Raw genomic sequence first — 19,291 nt, 5'->3', positions numbered from 1 at the left:
TAATACTTTCTTCATGTCTACCTCTGAGATCAAGGACTTAATCTTATTCACCATTGTCCTTTCAGCATCCAGCACAGCTAGCTAATCAAGTATTTTTATAAAACTTTCAATACATCGCCTAACCACGTGGTCTTCCAACAGGCCCATCCTGCCTGCTTCCCCCAATTCACTACTTCCATTGCTGCTTCCGGAACAGAAAAAGACAGGCTACAGAATATCTTCTTACATTTCAAAAAGCTTTAAGAAAGAGGAAATGGGATCAAATTCTCGATTTTAAAAGATTCGCCTGAATGCGGGGTGCAAAATAAAAGGGGAAAAGAGTGGATGCTAAGAGTCCAGTTAGAGTATCTCAGTCCGACAGCACTATTCCAGTCGTAGAAGTACTTGGGTTCTATAACTGTAGTTTTTCCCTTTGCCATATTTCAAAGTACTCTCCACGCCTTCATACTTAAAACAGTGTATCACCATGAAACCTCCAAACTAGCTGCCCTTCAAGAGCCTTCTTCAGTCATGTTCACTCCTCCCCACTGCGAGACCCCGAGCCCCTAATTCGCTTAAGACTCTGCCTCCTGAGTCCAGCGGCCACACTCCATGCGGCCAAGCCCGTCCTACCCGAGGTCGCACAAGAGCCGCTCCGGGGTCAATGGTCCCTTGGAGGACCCACTCGAGGGAGTCAGAGTAGGGGACCTAAAGATGGAGGAACAAAGATAGGGGAGACACCCTGAAAATGCGATGCCCAGCCAGGGAACCAAGAAGAAGTAACAGGGAATAAGGTTTACCAAAGCGAATCCTCGAACACTCCCACTACAGCGTCTCTGAGCGCCTCAACTACCGGCTCCAATGAGCCACGCACGCCACTCCTGCGACCAAGCCGACGTCGTAGGCCTGCGACTCGTTTGCGGCCCACTCGCCACATTTAAACGGGCCGGCCAATCAGTCTTCAATCAAGAAGGTCACTTTCCGATTGGCCAATGAAATGGAAGGTTCTGTCCCCATCCCCAGCGCTCATTTGGCGAACAATTCCGGAACAGGCGTTAACCCCGGGCCGGCGGTGGCGAGATGGCGTCCCTGGATCGGGTGAAGGTGCTGGTGTTGGGAGACTCAGGTGAGCGGCTTCACCCACTTCCGGGGCTCCCGACAAGTTAGAGTTCTCCGAGGACCCTCCCCTTTCACTAGTTTACGTCCTCAGTGAGGCGGCTCTTCGGCCTGTGGCTGGAAGCCCCCTTAAGGGCTAAAGACTACACTTCCCAGAGGACTTTGCTCTAGTTCACGAAGCTGGCGGCGTCGCGCGGGCGGGGGGCGCGGGGCCCTGGTCCCTCTCCGCCTTCGCCGCTTTCCGGCTCGGTTTCCCCGACTACCGCGACCGTAGTGTATTGTCAATTCCTTTGTTTTAAAAGAGGTGCAGACATTATGTATTGTAGGGGCGCCGCGCGAAGGCTACGGAAGTTAGGATCGTGCCTTCAAAAGAGTTTGTTCAGGGCTTCCCCCCGTGGCGCAACGGGTTGAGCGCAGCGCTGCGAAGCGGTCCGCAGCCTCTGCAGCGCCGGTTCGAGCCCCGCCTGCCTGGGAGATACCCACATGGCGCGGCAGACCTCTCTTGTCTAGTCCGCTGTTCCCCTGAGCAGTGTATTTCTGTCGGTCTGCCTGTTCTGCTCCCTGCTCTGTCTGGTGAATCCTCTCACCCTCCCGCACATCTGACCTGTACCCTGATTTTTGAATGCATGATAAAGCTTAAAAAAAAAAAAGAGTTTGTTCGTTAGGGAAGTCAAACGTACACTAAGAATGAAGCTGACCCAAGTCCTCTGCACATACTAATATGAGATTTAGCCCAGTTGCTTCATTTTACACGTGAGAAAAATGAGGCGGAGAGACTTAAGGGACAGACCCAGTTGATTATGGGTTGAACCCATAATGTATGCACTTAAACGCTGAACTGTGTTGTGAAATGAAATATTGGGTGGTAGTCTTCTTTCTCTCAGTGGTCTTCTTGATTTCTTTAATCTTAATTGAAAACCTGTTATGTGTTACCTTGTAAACAAAGAAATTAAGTGAGGGCAATATTATGAACCAGGTAGAATTTAATACTGAGCCCAATTTAATCTGGAAGTTAAAATTCTTTTCGTTCCTTGGACGTTGAGAACTAAAATTGAAATCTGCATTTCCCTTCTGCCTCCTCACCAGCCTTTCCTTTCTCAACAAAATCTTCACTCTGTTTCTTAAGAATACGGAATAAATGCTAGCCTTGCATTTCAAAGATAAGCTCTTCTGGAGTTGACCTTTGAATGTGTGCTGGAAGTAAAGACATGTGGTGGCGAGGACATACCCCAGAGAACTTGAAAACTGGCCTTACAGAAGTGTTTAGGTTGGCTGGGGAGAGTTAGACGTTGAGAATGTTTTCATATTGCCTGAAGATGTATTGCATTACAAAATATTTTAGGAGAGAATTGTTTAATATACTCTTCAAAGAGATACATTATGAAACTCTATGAATATAATCCAATTTATGTCAACTCCAATTCTTTAGTTTGAAAGTGGTACTGAAATTAATTTAATAAAATCACTCAGTTTTATAGAAGAAAATAATGTGGAGTAAAGAGATTTGGCAAGAGTATCCCCAAGTATAATTTAGGACTGAAATCCAGAGCTAACTCAATTCTTATTGAATAAGGGAATTGTATGTTCTTGTCTATAATTCCCTCTTCTATTGCATCTAACAATCTCTTCATGTTACATATTGTTGAAACTAGTGAACCACCCCACCCCCCCATAGGTACTTAAATACCGATGACATAGCAGGTGCTGTATTAAGTGTGGGGTAATAAATGTGGAATCAATGCATTACATAACAGCGTCGATTTAGCTGGTGCATTAAATGTAAAAAGTGATTTGGAAATTAATAAACTTTTTTCCACTATAGTTTAGTTGTAAAACAAAAGACACCCATTAAGGAAGTGACTGATCTTGTCACACATTCACTGATGTTAGGTTACATGTATAAAGTCAGTTATTGCCTTTTTATCAATTTCCTTTTAACAGTGATTTGCTATCTGGCCATTTAAAATCTACTTTTTATACATCATCTCTCCTTGTATTCAATATTTAAAGTTTACTTTTGAAGAAAGGCTTATTTCCCATGTGAAACTTTGAGGCTTTCACAAATATATAAAGGAATGACTTGGGATTTAGAGATTACTTTTGTATTCCATGGAGATATTAGGTAATTTATTAAGGAATCCTGAAAGTCTCTCTAACTTGCACTTCGCTGAACCAAACACATTACCAACAACTGTATTTGAAACTGGCCCTTATTTGATTTTATCGTGCCTTTCCTCTGGCCTCCAGCAAGTGTATTCTTTTAGTCTACTTTAGTTCTATTGATAAAAACTCAGATCCAGAACCTTCACAGTTCAATTATTCTTTCTGTTGAGAGTTCATCCAGTATTAGCTAATTCCCCAAAGCAGTTAATTCATGGAGAACTATACATTGTTACTGCTGTAGAGACTCTGACATAGTTGAGCTTAATTAGAAACTCAGGCCTTCCATCATGCTGATAACTAATATGTGCCTCTAATATAAGCAAACAGACATGCAGTCACAAGAAAATCTGCAGTTGCCTAAAGGTCATAGATATTAAATGCAATGCAATAAATACAAACAAAGCTAAGTTTGCAAAAATTTTAAATATTAGTATGTACAAAAATAAAAAGAATAAAAGGGGAACCAAGGGAAACTGATTCAGTTATATGAGATGACAAATTGAAAACTGAAACCCAGTAGAAAAATGGACAAAGTATGTCAGTAGATAATTCATGATAGGAAAGGCAACTGACTAGCTAAATGTCTTTTTTTTTTTTTTTTTTTTGGTCTTAACAAATTAACAGATGAAAAAGCAACTACATATATTTGAGAGACAATAAGTCCTGTAGGTGTATGTGTTTGCATAAGACTGGATAAGCCTGCTCTGCTCTGCTGGTGGCAGAGCAACCTGATGCAAATTGTCAGTATATATCAGAACTTTAAATGTTCATTTCCTTCTACGTATTAATTTCACTTCTAAGAAAGAAATGAAATTTAATTTTAAAGAAAGTTTAGGTAAATTTTTCCCCTTATTGTAGAGAATAGTTCAAAACACCCTAAATATCTAATAATGGGGGAATGGTTACATAAGTTATGTCTACTCCCTGATAACCACAGAGGCACTAAAATATTTGTGAACATAAATTTTTGTCATTAAGTGAATACTAATTATGGCCCTGTTCTGAGATTTTAAAAAGATGAGTAAAACACAGCCCTCAAAGAACTTAAATAGGGCCAATAAAACCTATACTGATGTATTTTTAAGTGCTCTGTAGGAAAGTGTCCAGGGTATAGTGAAGACCCAGAATCTGGTGGATGGTGTGCTTAGTTCTACCTGCATGGAGTCATTCTTTATAACTAGAGTAATGCCAAGTCTTGAAAGATTGAGCCTTAAAGACTGAATCTTTAAAGGCCAATTGGGGATGGGGAGGGAGTAGAGGGAGACCAAGGATAGGATATTACAGTGAACCAACTGTGGAAGAAAAGGTTTATGTTTCATTGTTTTAAGTACACGTGTGTGTGTGTGTATTATATATATACATATACATATATAATACATATATTCACAATAACAGCCTGCTTATAGAAAACCACTCTGTGGAATTAAATAAACCTACATCTTGACAATAGTGCTCTTTTTTATACTTTCTAGATTGTCTATAAATAAATAGGTTCATATGCAATAATGCATACAAAGAGATGGTCTGAATTTTTTTTAAAGATTTATTCACTCATGCATACAAGAACTGGGGTACAGGCCAGAGGCATCGGGGGGTGAGAAGATTCACCAGAGACAGAGTAGGGAACAAAACAGGCAGACTGGCTTTAATACACTGCCAAAAGTCGCAGCGGACGAGTCAGGAGATACCTGCTATGCCATGAGGGCATCTCCCTGGCTGGGGATCGAACCCGTGCTGCAGTGGCTGTGGACAGCCTCATAGGCTGCATCTCAACCCCTTGCGCCATCTCAACCCCTTGCGCCTCTATCTAAATTTTTTATAGAATTTAGTGATGTTGTATGCTTCATCAAGTTGATGGTACATAGATATCCACCAACTATGCTGATCATAAGGGCATCCCAAAATGCTGTTAATTAAATGAGTGCATAGGAAAAGCTCTTTCCCTTTCTTTTTCATACATATCTCCAAATGATAATCCTGGTACTAATAGCTACATTACTGTGAACCCAAAAGAAAATGGCCTTTTAAAGGGCCATGATGTTGAAGAGGGAAGAGAGTTCTCTTTTTTTGGAGTGTAAGTCTGGGCCAAGTGGTTTGCTGCCTTTTAAAAATCACTGGGGGCTTCCCTAGTGGCCTAGTTAAGTCATAACCTTATCACCACTAGGGCCTGAGTTTGATCCCCAGCCAGGGAGCTAACCCACAAGGCACAGCAGACCTCTCCTATCTTACCCGCTGCTCCCCTCAGCAACTTTTTCAGTAAATCTGCCTGTTCTGCTCCCCACTGTACACTCTGTCTCTGGTGAATCCTGTCACCCCCATGTACCACTGGCCTACACCCCAGTTTTTCTATGCAAAAAAAAGAACCTCTAAAAATCACTGGACAACTGGAGTATCTAAGTGTCAAAGTGGGAAATGTAAGTCCCTGTCACTGTCAGTGTTCAAGCACAATCGGAAGAACATCTAACATGGTGCTGAGTAACAGACTCTGTATTGAAAGTCAGAATAAAGGAGATTGCCTCTGAGATCTAGTAAGATTCTAAAGTTCTAAAATAAGCCAAATAGATGAAATCATACAAAAAGAAAGGGATTAGTTCACATGAAATTGCCCTAGGACCAGTAGTTCTCATAGTAAGCCCTCAGACCATTAGCAGCAGCATTTGTTGGGAATTTGTTAGAAGTGCAAAATCTGGGCTCCTCCACAGACCTCTAAATAGAAAACCCTAGAAGCAGGACCCAGCATTTTGTGTTGTATGAGCCTTCCAGGTGATTCTGAAGCTAAATTTGAGAGAACTATTGCCCTTGACTGTCTTCTTTCCATCATTAAAGCACACATTAAAATGGTTGGCATGGTATGAACACCCTTTAAACCATTCATGTATACATTCATATATATATTTATATTTAAATATAAATAAATATATATCATTTTTATATATATCATTATTAAGCATATCCTCAGTATTAACTCTGGCCATGGTAGATTTTCAGCATGCCTCTTACATGATAGAATTCTTGCATCTTTTACAGGTGTTGGAAAGTCTTCACTAGTTCATCTTTTGTGCCAAAATCAAGTGCTTGGAAATCCATCATGGACCGTGGGCTGCTCAGTAGATGTCAGAGTATGTGTTGCTTATATTTTAGTCTTTCAGTAGTCATATTAAAGATAATTCCTTCAAACTATATAGTCAAATTACAGTACTTTATTCAAGACTAAGTAATAATAATAGCTGTGCTTATTAAGCATCTACTGTGTGCCAGATACTATGATAAATGCCTTACATGTCTTTGTTTATTTAAACTGTGAGCTATAGCTGTATAAACTAAGGCATAGAGAAGTAAAGTAACTTGACCAAATTGACTCAGTTCAAGAAGCAGAGTCAGGATTTGATCCCAATTAGTCTGATTCGAGAAATTTCAGTTATAATTACTATGCTACCTAGCGTTTAGTTAACATGCTTCATAAGTATTTCTGCCTAAGCTTTTGCCACTAAGTCAACTTTTGACTAGAAATACAGTGTAAAGGCAAAGACTTTATATCTAGGTCATCTGTTCTACCTCACCTTTAGAAAACAGGTTTAGTTTTTACTGAATTAAGTATCTTCCCAGATATTGTTAGTCTTTGCTAATTCCATATAATTCTGTTCAACTTTCATTTCTGCTGGCTTACTTCTGTCTGTTGAGTTAGAAGTAAGAGAAGGATGGTAGTTAGTTAGATTGATGGTTACTGTGTAGTTCTTAGAAGCTATTATTCCATAGTCTGTTAATGTTGCTGCTAATTAGAAATCTTCTGTCAGTCTAGTTCTTATTGTTCTTTAAAGTAATGTGTTATTTCTAGCTGCTTTTAAAGAATTTTAATGTTTGATATTTTGTATTTTTGCTCATGCACATCTAGGTGTAGATTAGGTTTTAATCATCCTGTTCAGCATTCCTCTATCCCTTCCTTTTGTACCTGTATTAGATTTTTATCCTCCATATCATTTAATTACACTTTCATGTTTTCTATTCTTTGTTTCTCCTTGGTTGCATTCTGGATAAGATATTCATATTTGCCTTCTAGGTAGCCGAGAATCTCTTCAACTATATCTAATCTGCTTTTTAATATATCCTCTCATCTCTATTACTAATTTTTAATATCTAGATGTTCTTTTTAGTTCTTTGTCAAATGTCAAAATTTATCAAAATATCCTGATCTTTCATTAAGATTTTACTTTCTAATCATTTTCAACATACTTTCTATGCTTTCTTTTCGATTGCTCTATTTTTTTTTTTCTCAGTAGGTGATAGGTATTCTACTTGCTGAATATGAGACTCTACTTCATAGAAATGTATTTCCTTGTGGTTTGTATTTCTTTGAAGATGGTCACAGCTTCAACAGGATTTCTTTTCTTCTTCCCCTTGGAAGTCCTGTATGCTGTGTTGTGAAAGTACAGTGCTTTTCATTTCAATTGCTGTCAGAGCCCTAGGGATTTCAATAGTCTTTATCATTCCTCAGCTCAGAGTTCCCTTGCCATCTAGATAATGTCAGTTCCCCTAATGTCCTATTATAACATGGACTGGTGGTTTCCATTTCTCACATACTTTTTATCTGCTCTCTACCACCCTTAGCCATTGTCCCTGACAGAAAGTGTTTCCTGCTTTCCTGAACCAGGGAACAATGTTTTTCCTACTCTGTCTTTCACTATTGCTCATCAAAGGTCCGATATCATGAAGGGAACTACATTTTAGTCTTTGCACTCACCCACATATACTCTTGCCTTAACAGCTAGAAAACAGACCTCTATTTCTGAATGGGCACTAAAACTCCAGGGACCAGCTACTGAAGCTATATTTGAATCTGGATCACTTCCCAGTTCTCACTGTGATTTTAAGTTCTGTTTTTCAATTCTAGCATCTGGGGATAATCCTTTCTCTTGATCTTGTCTTCTGTATATTTTAGAAGTATTTTTATGGCATTACTATGAATTGAAGTCAAAGGGAACCCAACAAGGTATTTCAGTGTGCCTTGTTCCCTAAATTCTTATCAATAGAATAAAAACTAATTTAACATTATGAGTTCAGTGACAACTTTATTTAAGTTTGGGATAATAACCTTGAACAAAATCCCCTTGGACTTTCTAGCTTTTTCTTTCCTTCAGATTTTTATTTATTTTAGTATAGATGAGCTGGGGTATAAGCCAGAGGTGCAGTGGGTGAGAGGATTCACCAGGACAGAATGGGGAGCAGAGCAGGCAGATTTGCTGAAATACACTGCTGAGGGGAGCAGCAAGTGAGACAGGAGAGGTCTGCTGCACTCTCTAGCTCCTTTTTTAGGAGAGAGCATGACATATTGAAAAGAAACTGTTATTAAAACTTGCAACGTAGAAAGACAGAGAGCAAAGAGGGGAAAGGAAACAAAGGGCTATGGTGGAGGAATATTAGTGCCTTGGTGCTAGGTGTGATGTAGTAACATATATCTGAGGAGGTATGAACCTGTACCTCTGAATCACATACAGTATTATAAACCATCATTACCTCAATTTAGAAAATGCTGACTGTAAAAAAAAAACTTTAATTAAATTCCCATTTGGGAGTGAATCCCCATATTACCTTTTGCTGTTTTTTAAAAGATTTATCTATTTATTTATTTGTTTGTTTGTTTGTTTGTTTGTTTATTTATTTATTTATTTATTTATACAAGAACTGGGGTACAGGCCAGAAGTGCGGGAGGATGAGAGGATTCACCAGAGACAGAGCGGGGAGTAGAACAGGCAGACAGACTGAAGACATTGCTGAGGGGAGCAGCGGGCAAGACAAGAGGGGTCTGCTGTGCCATATGGGCATCTCCCTGGCCGGCCAGGAGTTGAACCCACACTGCAGAGGCTGCAGGCAGCTTCACAGCTCTGTGCTCAATCTGCTGTGCCACTGGGGAGGCCCCTGCTTTTTCCTTCTTAAAGAATGAACTTAGACTAATCACTTTTGTCCTCAAATTCTTAGTATGTCACCAGCAAACTATTGGTAAATAATACCTGCTATATCTAGAGTACAGGTCTGCAGGAAGGACCAGAGAAGTTTAACAGACGTGAATTAAGGTCTAATGCTTTACAGTTTGAAGTTGAAATTGAAATTTAGTTCAATTTTAATGCCCCTCGCTTTTACCCCTGCTCTGCCCCTTATTCCTACCCAAAGCCCAAACTGCTCACATCATTTACCTTTTGCTTTGTTTTTCTTTATTCTCTTATCTTATTGAATTGACTAATTTTCTAGTACAATGTTGAATAGAAGTGGTGATAACAGGTATCCTTGTCTCACTATCCCAGGAAATTTTCAGTGAAATACCATTAAGTATAGTGTTTATTGTATGTTTTATACATATGCTTTATCAAATTAAAGACATTCCCTTCTGATCCTATTTTGATGAAAGTTTGTATCATGAACTTGGTGGTGTATTTTATCAGTTGCTTTTTTGTAATAATCATAATTTTCCTGCTTTACTTTGTTACTGTGGTGAATCACATTGATTTTTGTTTGTTTTAGAATGTAATTTTTTTAAGATTTGTTTTTATTTATGCACACAAGAACTGGGGTGTAGGCCAGAGGTATGGGGGTGGTGTGGGTGGAGGGAGGTTTGAGAGGATTCACCAGAGACAGAGTAGGGAACAGAACAGGTGGATCTACTGAAATACAGTAGACAGGAGTGAGACAGGAGAGGTCTGCTATGCCATTTGTGCCTTAGCTTCCTGACCCTGGCCAAGGATTAAACCCAGGCCATCGTGGTAATAAGGTAATAGCACTGTGACTTAACCCTTTCGTCACCAGGGAGACCCTGATTGGTTTTGTTTAATGTTAAAAGTATTTTGCATTCTTGGAATAAATCCAACTTCAGTTTGCTAATTTTCTTTCAAGTATTTTTAACTTCATGAGCAAGATTAGCCTATCATTTTTCTTTCTTTCTTTCTTTTTTTAAAGATTTATTTATACAAGCACTGGGTACAGTCAGAAGCACAGGAGGGTGAGAGAATTCACCAGAGCCAGAGCAGGGAGCAGAGCAGGCAGAAGGACCGAAGTACACTGCTGAGGGCAGCAGCGGGCGGCAGGAGAGGTCTGCACGCCATGTGGGACCCTCCTCTGGTGGCCGAGGAGCAGCTGGGGATTGAACCGGCACTACAGAGGCTGCGGGTAGCTTCTCAACCCAGCGCTCAACCTCCGCCACTGGGGAGGCCCTCATTTTTCTTTCTTATAATCTCCTTGTTGGGTTTTAGTTTTGGGTTGATTCTAACCTTAAACTAAGAAGGGGAGTATTATTAAGAAGGCTAGTATTATTTTTGTTTCTAGTCTCTGAAAGTATTTATATCAGATTGGTGTTATGTATTTGACAGAAAATCTAATAGCTAAGAATATGTTCACAGGTGAAACCATCTAGGACTAAAGTTTTCTTTGTAGAAGGTATTTTTTTCACTTTAATTTAAAATAATATTAAAATAAGAAAATTATGATATTCCATGTCAATTTTGATAACATGTTTTTGAAAGAATTTTTATATTTCTTGCATATATTATCAGAATTAGTTTGTAATATCTTTTATGTCTTTAAGTATCTATGGGATTTTCAGTGATATTTCTTTTCCAATTTCTGGTATGTGTAATTTATGACTGTTCTATTATTTTCTTGAACAGTCTTGTCAGAGGTTTATCAAAGACCAATTTTTGGCTTTGTTGATTTTTCTCTATTATATATAGTCTATTTCATTAATTCTGCTCTTTATTGTGCCTGTGCTTCCTTTGATTTAATTTGTCGTCTTTTTTTCTGACATCTCAAAATGAATAGTTCTTTCATTGATTTTTTTTCATCGTCCCCTTGAAGGTCCAAGTGTCTATAAATTTCTATCTAACAACATTTAGCTATACCTCTGAAAATTTGTTTATTATCATTTAATTCAAAATATTTTCTCATTTCCATTGTGATTTTTTTCCTTTATTTTATGAGTTGTTTAGAAATGTGCTACTTAATTTCTGAACATTTGAGAATATTCATTATCTTTAAATAATTGATTTCTAGCTTGCTTTCATTATGCTCACACATACATCATATGATTTCAACCCTTAGAATTAAGGGATTTACTGCATGTCCCATTTTATGGCCACCTTTGGTAAATATCTCATGTGGACTTGGAAAGAATACATATTCTGTAATTGTTGAGTGCAGTTTTTTTAATATCTCAGATTAATATTTTATTCAAGGCTTCTCATCTCTGTTTTTTTGGTCTGCTTGCTTCATCAGTTGCTAAGGAATGAGTGTTATCATCTCTAAGTATAAATGTGGATTTTTCTATCTTGCATTTTCATTCTGTCCATTTTTCATTTATGTATTTTGAGCTTGCTTTACTAACTATGTACTAATTTCAGATTGTGTAAACTTCCTGAAGGATTTAACTTTTTATCATTATGATATGGCCCTTTCTACATCTGGTAATACGTTGTGCCATGAAGTCTATTTTGCCTGATAATAAAATAGCAAAACCAAATTATTTTTTATAGTTTAATTGAAATATAATTGACATAATTTGGTATTAGTTTAAGTGTACAACCTAATGATTTGGTATGACTATAATGTGCAGTTATTGCCACAATAAGTTTAGTTAACATCTCATATAGTCACAAGAAAAGTATTTTTTTCTTGTGAAGAAAATTTTTAAGATCTAAGTATTTATCCACAGATGAATGGACAAAGAAAATTTACTATATGTAGACAATGAACTCTTTTCAGCCATAGAAAAGAAGCAAATCCTGCCATTTTCAACAGCATTGATGGATCTTGAGGGTGTTTTGCTAAGTGAAATAAATCAGAGTGATAAATACTGTGATCTCACAGTGATCTCACTTATATATGGAATCTACAAAAGCTGAGCTCACAGAAACAGAAAACAATTTGTAGTTGCCAGAGGCAGTGAGTATGGTTGGGGGAGGGAGGGAGATAAATGTGGTCAAAAGGTACAAACTTTCAGTTATAAGATAAATACATTCTGGGGATATAAAGTATACATGGTTGCTACAGTTAATAATACTGTATTATATAAACCAGCTTATTTTCAGTTCATGTTTCTGTGGTCTATCTTGCTTCTGTCTTTTAACTTTTATGCTTCTGTATATTTACATTTATGGTGTACCTAAGAAGGATATAGGTAAATTTTGCTTTTTAACCAATCTGACAGTCTTAGCTTTTTAATTTGGTTCTTGGACCTTACAAATATTCTGATTCAGCATTATACATGGTGCCCAGGACTCTTCATTTTAATTAGCACCTGAGATGATTTTAGAGTAGGTGAATAGAGTCTTGAAGAACACTGGGGGATTGGGTGTGGAATTAGTTTTCCCAGTGGCTATGGAAGTTGTTCATGACAGAACATAGACCAAAGGGGCAGACTATGACTCAGATACTGATAGGAAGCTAGTAAGTATGATTAGTAAGGCAAGGAAGGAGGTAGATGATCCAAAGCCTCTAAAGAGCACAGGTATTTATATATTTATATATGCATTTATATATTTATAAATATATCTATATTTATTTTTATATAGATATATATATTGATTGATTAATAAATAGATAGCTAGATAGAGGAATAATGTACTGGAAATGGCTTTGGGAAGAAGCAAGACATTTCCTGTTTTTTGAGTTCCAAGGAAATAAAATGTGAAAGAGTAAATAGCATCCATCTAAGAGGGCAGCAGGAAAATTTGTATCTACATGGTAAAGGCAGGCATCAGTTGATATAATGAGTTGAAGATGAAGATATAATGGAATTTTGTAATCGTGGAATAAGAAGAGTGGAAGAGTGGAAGAAGACTGGAAAGATTTGGAGGAAGACTGGAAACAATTGGAGGTTGAATGTGAAGAGTAGGGAAAGCAAAAGAAGATTGAGTATGAGAATACCAGAAGTCAGGTAGGGACCCAAATGTATGGTAATGTTAGGCGGAAAAGGATGTCTTAAAGCTAATTCCATACAGACTTTGTGGACTCCACCCCCCACTCCAGACCAAAGCCAAAAGACACTGAGAACTCCAAATCCCATCACCACCAAAGGGAAGGTGGCTGGGACCTGAGGGTGGGGTTAAGCAGCCAGGTTTGGTATAAAGCCAGACACGTGGGCTTTGGAGAAGATCCCCCATTTTGGCTCTCCGCCAGCTCACAGCAGTTCAGCCAGCTCTAAGAGTGCCTTTGGGTTTCCAGGTCAGTGGATCGGGTAGGACGCATTGAAGACTTTATTTCCCTATTTTCTCCCTGAGTTGTACATTTCCTTAATTCCCTTTCCCTTGTAAATAAACCTTTTATTAACCTTTTTTTTTTTTTAAAGATTTATTTATTTGTTTATACAAGCACTGGGTACAGTCAGAAGCACGGGAGGGTGAGAGAATTCACCAGAGCCAGAGCAGGGAGCAGAACAGGCAGAAGGACCGAAGTACACTGCTGAGGGGAGCAGCGGGCGACAGAGGAGGTCTGTGCGCCATGTGGGACCCTCCTCTGGTGGCCGGGGAGCAGCTGGGAATCGAACCAGCACTGCAGAGGCTGCGGGCAGCTTTGCAACCCAGCACTCAACCGCTGCGCCACGGGGGAGGCCCCCTTTATTAACCTTTTTGTGTGTGCCTGTAGTGGAGTATTAATAAGTCCCTTTTAAGCGCGCAGGTGAGGACCCACAGCCAGGCAACCCGTTTTATATCAGGGTTGCCCATAACAGTAATAGGGTGACAGGAATGTAAAATGCTTTAAGTGTAACTGGTGGCAAAATTTCCAAAAGAAACTTCGTGCTAGCAGTCTCCTATCATGAAGGCAGAGACTTGATTGGGTCTGTAAGGACTGCCTCTGTGTAAGTCCTCAAATGAGATAAGTTAGTTCTCAAGACTCTGACCAAATTTTAGAAGTAACAACCATAATTCCCTTTGGAAACCTCTGTTTTGGGGAACGTGAGGTTGGAATTCCCTGGAGTTAGCTTTTGCTAAAGTCCTCTGTATTTCCACAGAATATTGCCCAAAAGGAAGCTGTGATGAAAACTACAGTAGTCAAGACAAATGTCATATAATAGTGTAACTGATTTTACTGCAATGAGTTTGGTACTAATTAACTCTTAAAAGCCCGTCTGACCTGAATTGCTTTACTGTAAAAGAATGGCACTTGTGGTTGATTACTGTCTTGCATCTTAAAGAAGAGCGCATTTCTTGAGTGACAGCATAAGAATAGGGTGTTTTAAAACAATAATCTTAAGGAAAATTGTCATAGACATGTAAATCATTTTGACTATTGTTATAATAAATAAAGTGAACCACCGTTCTTCCCACTAGCAGGAATGATTAAATCTGATAAAGCTTTTACCTAAAGAGCTTAGAAGAATTCTTTCTTCTGTAGCAACTTTCATGTTGCAATTACATTGTCTGTGTTAGTGAAACCTATGAGAGATTGTTCCAGAGTCATGTAGACCATGAATACACACACTTTAAAACTCTTAGAAACAGTTGTCCCATTTAGCTCATTTCACATCTGTAAGAGCCAACTAAAAATAGAAATGATTAAGGTGATAATGCAATTATTTAATTTCAAGTACAGGGTGAAGCTAATGAACCTAATGTATGTGCTCAGTAATTATTATCATCTTGGATTTAGTATGCAGTACAGAGATGTTCCTGCCTGAACTAAAGGAAAAGGGGAGAAGTTGTATTACTGGTCTTCTGCATTCATTCCTGTCTTCTAACTTTGTTGCCAAAGTCTAATGGGACTAATATAAATGCATGGCTACTCTTAATTATGAAAAGACTTCCAGACAAATTATAAATAAGGACATTGATTTGTCATTTCTGGTTCACTGTAGTGGGATTTAAGTTCTCTAATTTGCACATTATATGCAATCAATATTAATTGAATTCCTCTTTGGGCAGCATAACAATATGCAAGCACTGAGGAGAAATGGGGTGGGGGAAGGCAGTCTGTCTTCACTAAGAATATATAAGGCAGGATGTTATAGATGGGACAAGGTTTATATATAATAAAATAACAATAGTGATAGTTAACATTTTTTAATATCTAGTTTGACTAGATACCTGTTTTACATACCAGTTCATTTGATTTTCAAGATAATCCTTTTAAGGTACTATTAGGGTTACCATTTAACACATGAAGCACTTGAGGGGCAGAGGTGTTAAATAATTTGTCCAGGGTCATATTGCTCTTACATAATGGAGTTAGGACTCAAACCCATGCAGTCTGGTTCAAGAGCCTGTGCTCTTGATCACACTCTCTACTACCTCTTACTCCAGAATGGTATTAAGAACAAAGTTTTATTCTGGTGTTGTTAAATACAGAAGCCATTACACTCATGTGGCATTTCAAATTCAAATCAACTAAAATTTATAGTTTAGTTTCTCAGTTGGATTAACCACATTTCAACAGTCCAATAATCACATGTTGCCAGTGGTGACTATATTGAACATTCCATCATCATTAGAAGTTCTCTAGGACAGTACTTAAGTAGAAAATAAGTTGTGATAGCAACTCGAGAGAGAAAGTGCAGTGTTTGTGAAGACTGGAAAATTAAATTGGGCTTTAAAGATTGAATGGAAGGTCTCAGCAATAGACAAATGGACTATTCCCCAAGAAGAGGAACATATATTATAGGTCACAATGAAGGAAATAATAATGAATTCAGTTCTGGAAATGATGAAAGGGGGTATCTGTGAGCTATCCAACTGAAAGTGTCCAGAAAGCATTTTAGAAGAGTTGATAATGATTTGTATAAAGATAATACTGAACAATGAAAGAAGATGAGGTTTTCAAAAAAGGAAACTTAGAAAGAGAAGAGCTAATTGGGAACCTTGGGGTGTTTTTAGAGAGTTGAAGGTAAAAAGAGGAATTCAAAAAAAAAACAAACATTCGGGCCGCCCCGGTGGCGCAGCGGTTGAGCGCTGGGTTGCGAGGCTGCCCGCGGCCTCTGCGGCACCGGTTCGATCCCCGGCTGCTCCCCGGCCACCAGAGGAGGGTCCCACATGGCGCGCAGACCTCTCCTGCCGCCCGCTGCTCTCCTCAGCAGTGTACTTCGGTCCTTCTGCCTGCTCTGCTCCCCGCTCTGGCTCTGGTGAATTCTCTCACCCTCCCGCGCTTCTGACTGTACCCAGTGCATGTATAAACAAAACAAACAAACAAGCAGACAAATAAATAAATGGAACATGCCTCTATTAAAAAAAAAACAAAAAAAAAAAACAAACATTCATCAAAGAGGTAGGAGGATATCCAAATTGATGAAATACCACAAGAGCAAAGAGAAATGAAAATTTCATGAAAAAGGGATTGATTTATTTTGTATAAAATACCGTAGAGATATATGGACTGAGAGAGGGGTAAATTGAATATGGTAATGCTAAAGTCAATGCGGACCTTTGATAGTATAAAGGAATTTTAGTAGCAGAAACCAAATAGAGACAGGTTTAAATCAATCCTTCACAAAGTGTAGAAGTTAAATAAAGGAGTGATAGGTATAGTTACAAGGGAAAAGTAAAGGTTTTGTTTGTTTAAAATAAAGGAAATTACTTCAGCTGAAGGCAAAATAGGATTGCTGCAAAGGGAGAGACAATTAACAGTAACCTTTATACTATTCATTCATTTCTTTGTTCATCCAGTATGTGTACTGCATACCTGCTGGATACTAGACACTGCAAGGAATTAGGAATTGGCGTATAGTAGTAATGACATGCAATTCCTGTTCTCTTGGCACACTTATCTTGTTGCTCCTTTCTACTCATCTCTCTTTTCTCCCGTCTCTGTCCTAAGATCTACCTTCCTGCTTCTCTTTAATAATAATTCTGCATACATACTAAACCAAACTTATTAAGAAATACCTTTAATATTACAGTGTTCTTCTTGATGATGTGTATTGTTTTCTTTACAGATTTGTTTCTGCTTTTTAAAGGTTAAAATGAATAAACTTTTTAAATGAGACAAAGTCTTTGGCATTTTGTCTTGATTTGGTTTCCTATAAAAAGTCAAGAGATGAGTAAATGAGAAGTACCAAAGTCACAGCAGTACTAAGAAGTATGGCTACATTTGATGATCAACACATATTGTTGCTGCCTGCTGAGAGAATCCTTCCCTGTATAGCTGTAAGGTCTTTAACAACTCTCAGTATCAGATCTTGATGACCTGATTTAAATATAAAACACATTTCTTACAGATTGGCATTACCCCCCATTATGAGGGACTCTTAGTATAAATCAAGGTACCACTTATTGTGTCAAGAGCACTACTTGTTATACTGTCAAGTTTTCCCTTAGAGCTCACTCACTCATGTGAAAGATAGTCATAGCTACAAGCCACTGGCTTAAAGTTCTTAGGACTCATTCCATTTGAGTTAAGTTAAATTTAGACAGTATTAATTGAGCAAGTTAGAAAAAAGGAGAACTTCTCTTCTAATTCTGGAAGTAAACATGAATAAAAATGATTAGGAAAGAGATTTTGAGGTGGCAGAGAGTCTAAATGCGTTGGTCAGTTTGACTTGGGCCAATCTTGGCTGTTTTAATTACCAAGCTCATTTTGTTCATTATTTCAAAGGCACATAAAGCATATGCTAAAAACTACTTCATTTTATAGGCAAGGAAACTAAGGCTCAAAGATATTAGGAATACTCGGTGGCAATTGTGTCATATAATCTAGGCCTCCTGATATCAAAATAGGGTTCCATTCTATAAAATCAATAGTTGTTTCTTGTTTGTTCCTAAGGGCAGGTCTTGCAACAGGAACTTTGTTGCCATTTTGCAGCAGGAACAGAATCTCTCCTGGAGCAGGTCTACAAGCCAAATTCTGCTACTTGAGCAGGCCTTCTTGTGCCATTTATTAAAAGAATACAGGCTAGTAAAAGCTGACCATGCCACAAATGGTATGAGGAATAAGGTCCAGAGGGTGGAGTAGGAATAAGGGACAAAGTTTTACCAGGGGCAGGGAAGGGGACATCATGACCATACGTCAAGAGACATTTGCGTCAGCAAAGTATGATGTTATCACAGGCAGAGTTATCCCAAGACCACGGGACCACCGTGGAAATAGTCACATAATCAGGTCCACAGCGGCCTAGGCATCTCTGCACCTGCCTCATGATATGGCTATACTCCCTAGGTAGTCAAGGAATGCTCTGCTGTGATTTGTAGATAGCAAATAGGTCACAGTTGCCCATGAGTGATCAGCTCATAGGAACCCATAGGCAGGTTTATTAGAAAAGAAGGAAAAAAGACGGTTGCATAGACACAAGTGGACAGAAAAAGCTGCCTAAAATCAATAGTTCTTAACTGTAGGTTACAGCAAAATCATTTGAAGACTTGTTCAATATGTATGCCTCAGGCTAAACCCCTAAAATCCTGATTCAGTAAGTCTGATGTGTATATTTGTGGTTTTTTAGGAATATCCTCTTTTTTTAAGCTATGTTGAGGCATAATTCACAAATTAAATTGTATGATATTTACAGTGTACTTTATGATGATTTGATATATGTACACATTGTGGAAGGATTCCTTCCAACCAGTTGACACATTCATCACCTTACATATTTATTTTTGTATTATTTTTATTTTTTTGGTGAGAACGTTTACATTCTGTTCCTTAGCTTAATTCAGTTATGCAATGCAGTTTTATAGTCTCCTTGTATGTTGTCACCAACCACAGTCACTGTGGTACAACAGATCCTGAGACCTTATTCACCTTGTAACTGGAGCTGACCCCTCATGGAAGTTTGTATCCTTTTACCAACCTCTCCCTATTTCTCTACCCCTCAGCCCCTGGCAACAACTTTTTACTCTTTGTTCTTAAGAGTTTAACTTTTTTACCCCATATAAATGATGCCATACAGTATTTATCTCTCTTTTGACTTATTTCACTTAGCATATTTCCTTCAGAGTCTTTCCAAGTTTGCTCAAATGGCAGGATTTTCTTTCTCATGACTAAATAATAGTGTTTCTTATATATTTTACTTATTTTTTTATTTATTTACCTCCAGTCATGCATTGATAGAATCTTAGGTTATTTCCATTTC

At 38.3% G+C, this 19,291-nt stretch overlaps 1 protein-coding gene across 2 annotated transcripts in view; it reads left to right on the top strand.

Annotated features, from left to right (window-relative positions):
• Nucleotides 1–1,025: 1,025 nt before the first annotated feature.
• Nucleotides 1,026–19,291, top strand: part of RABL3 (RAB, member of RAS oncogene family like 3) — a gene marked incomplete at both ends in the record, with an annotated part of 38,143 nt that continues 19,877 nt past the window's right edge. Inside the window, 2 exons of one of the 2 annotated variants that reach the window (XM_084231647.1) lie at nt 1,026–1,105; nt 6,286–6,377. In XM_084231647.1, the coding sequence (XP_084087773.1) occupies nt 1,060–1,105; nt 6,286–6,377 (138 nt within the window). The remainder of the gene's footprint in view (nt 1,106–6,285; nt 6,378–19,291) is intronic. The other variant, XM_084231646.1, reaches the window with a different exon arrangement.

The sequence above is a fragment of the Talpa europaea genome (genome assembly GCF_964194135.1).
Source record: "Talpa europaea genome assembly, chromosome: 4".
NCBI lineage: Eukaryota > Metazoa > Chordata > Mammalia > Eulipotyphla > Talpidae > Talpa > Talpa europaea.
The sequence above is the reverse complement of the archived record's forward strand: the minus strand, read 5'-3'. Positions and strand labels throughout refer to the sequence as shown.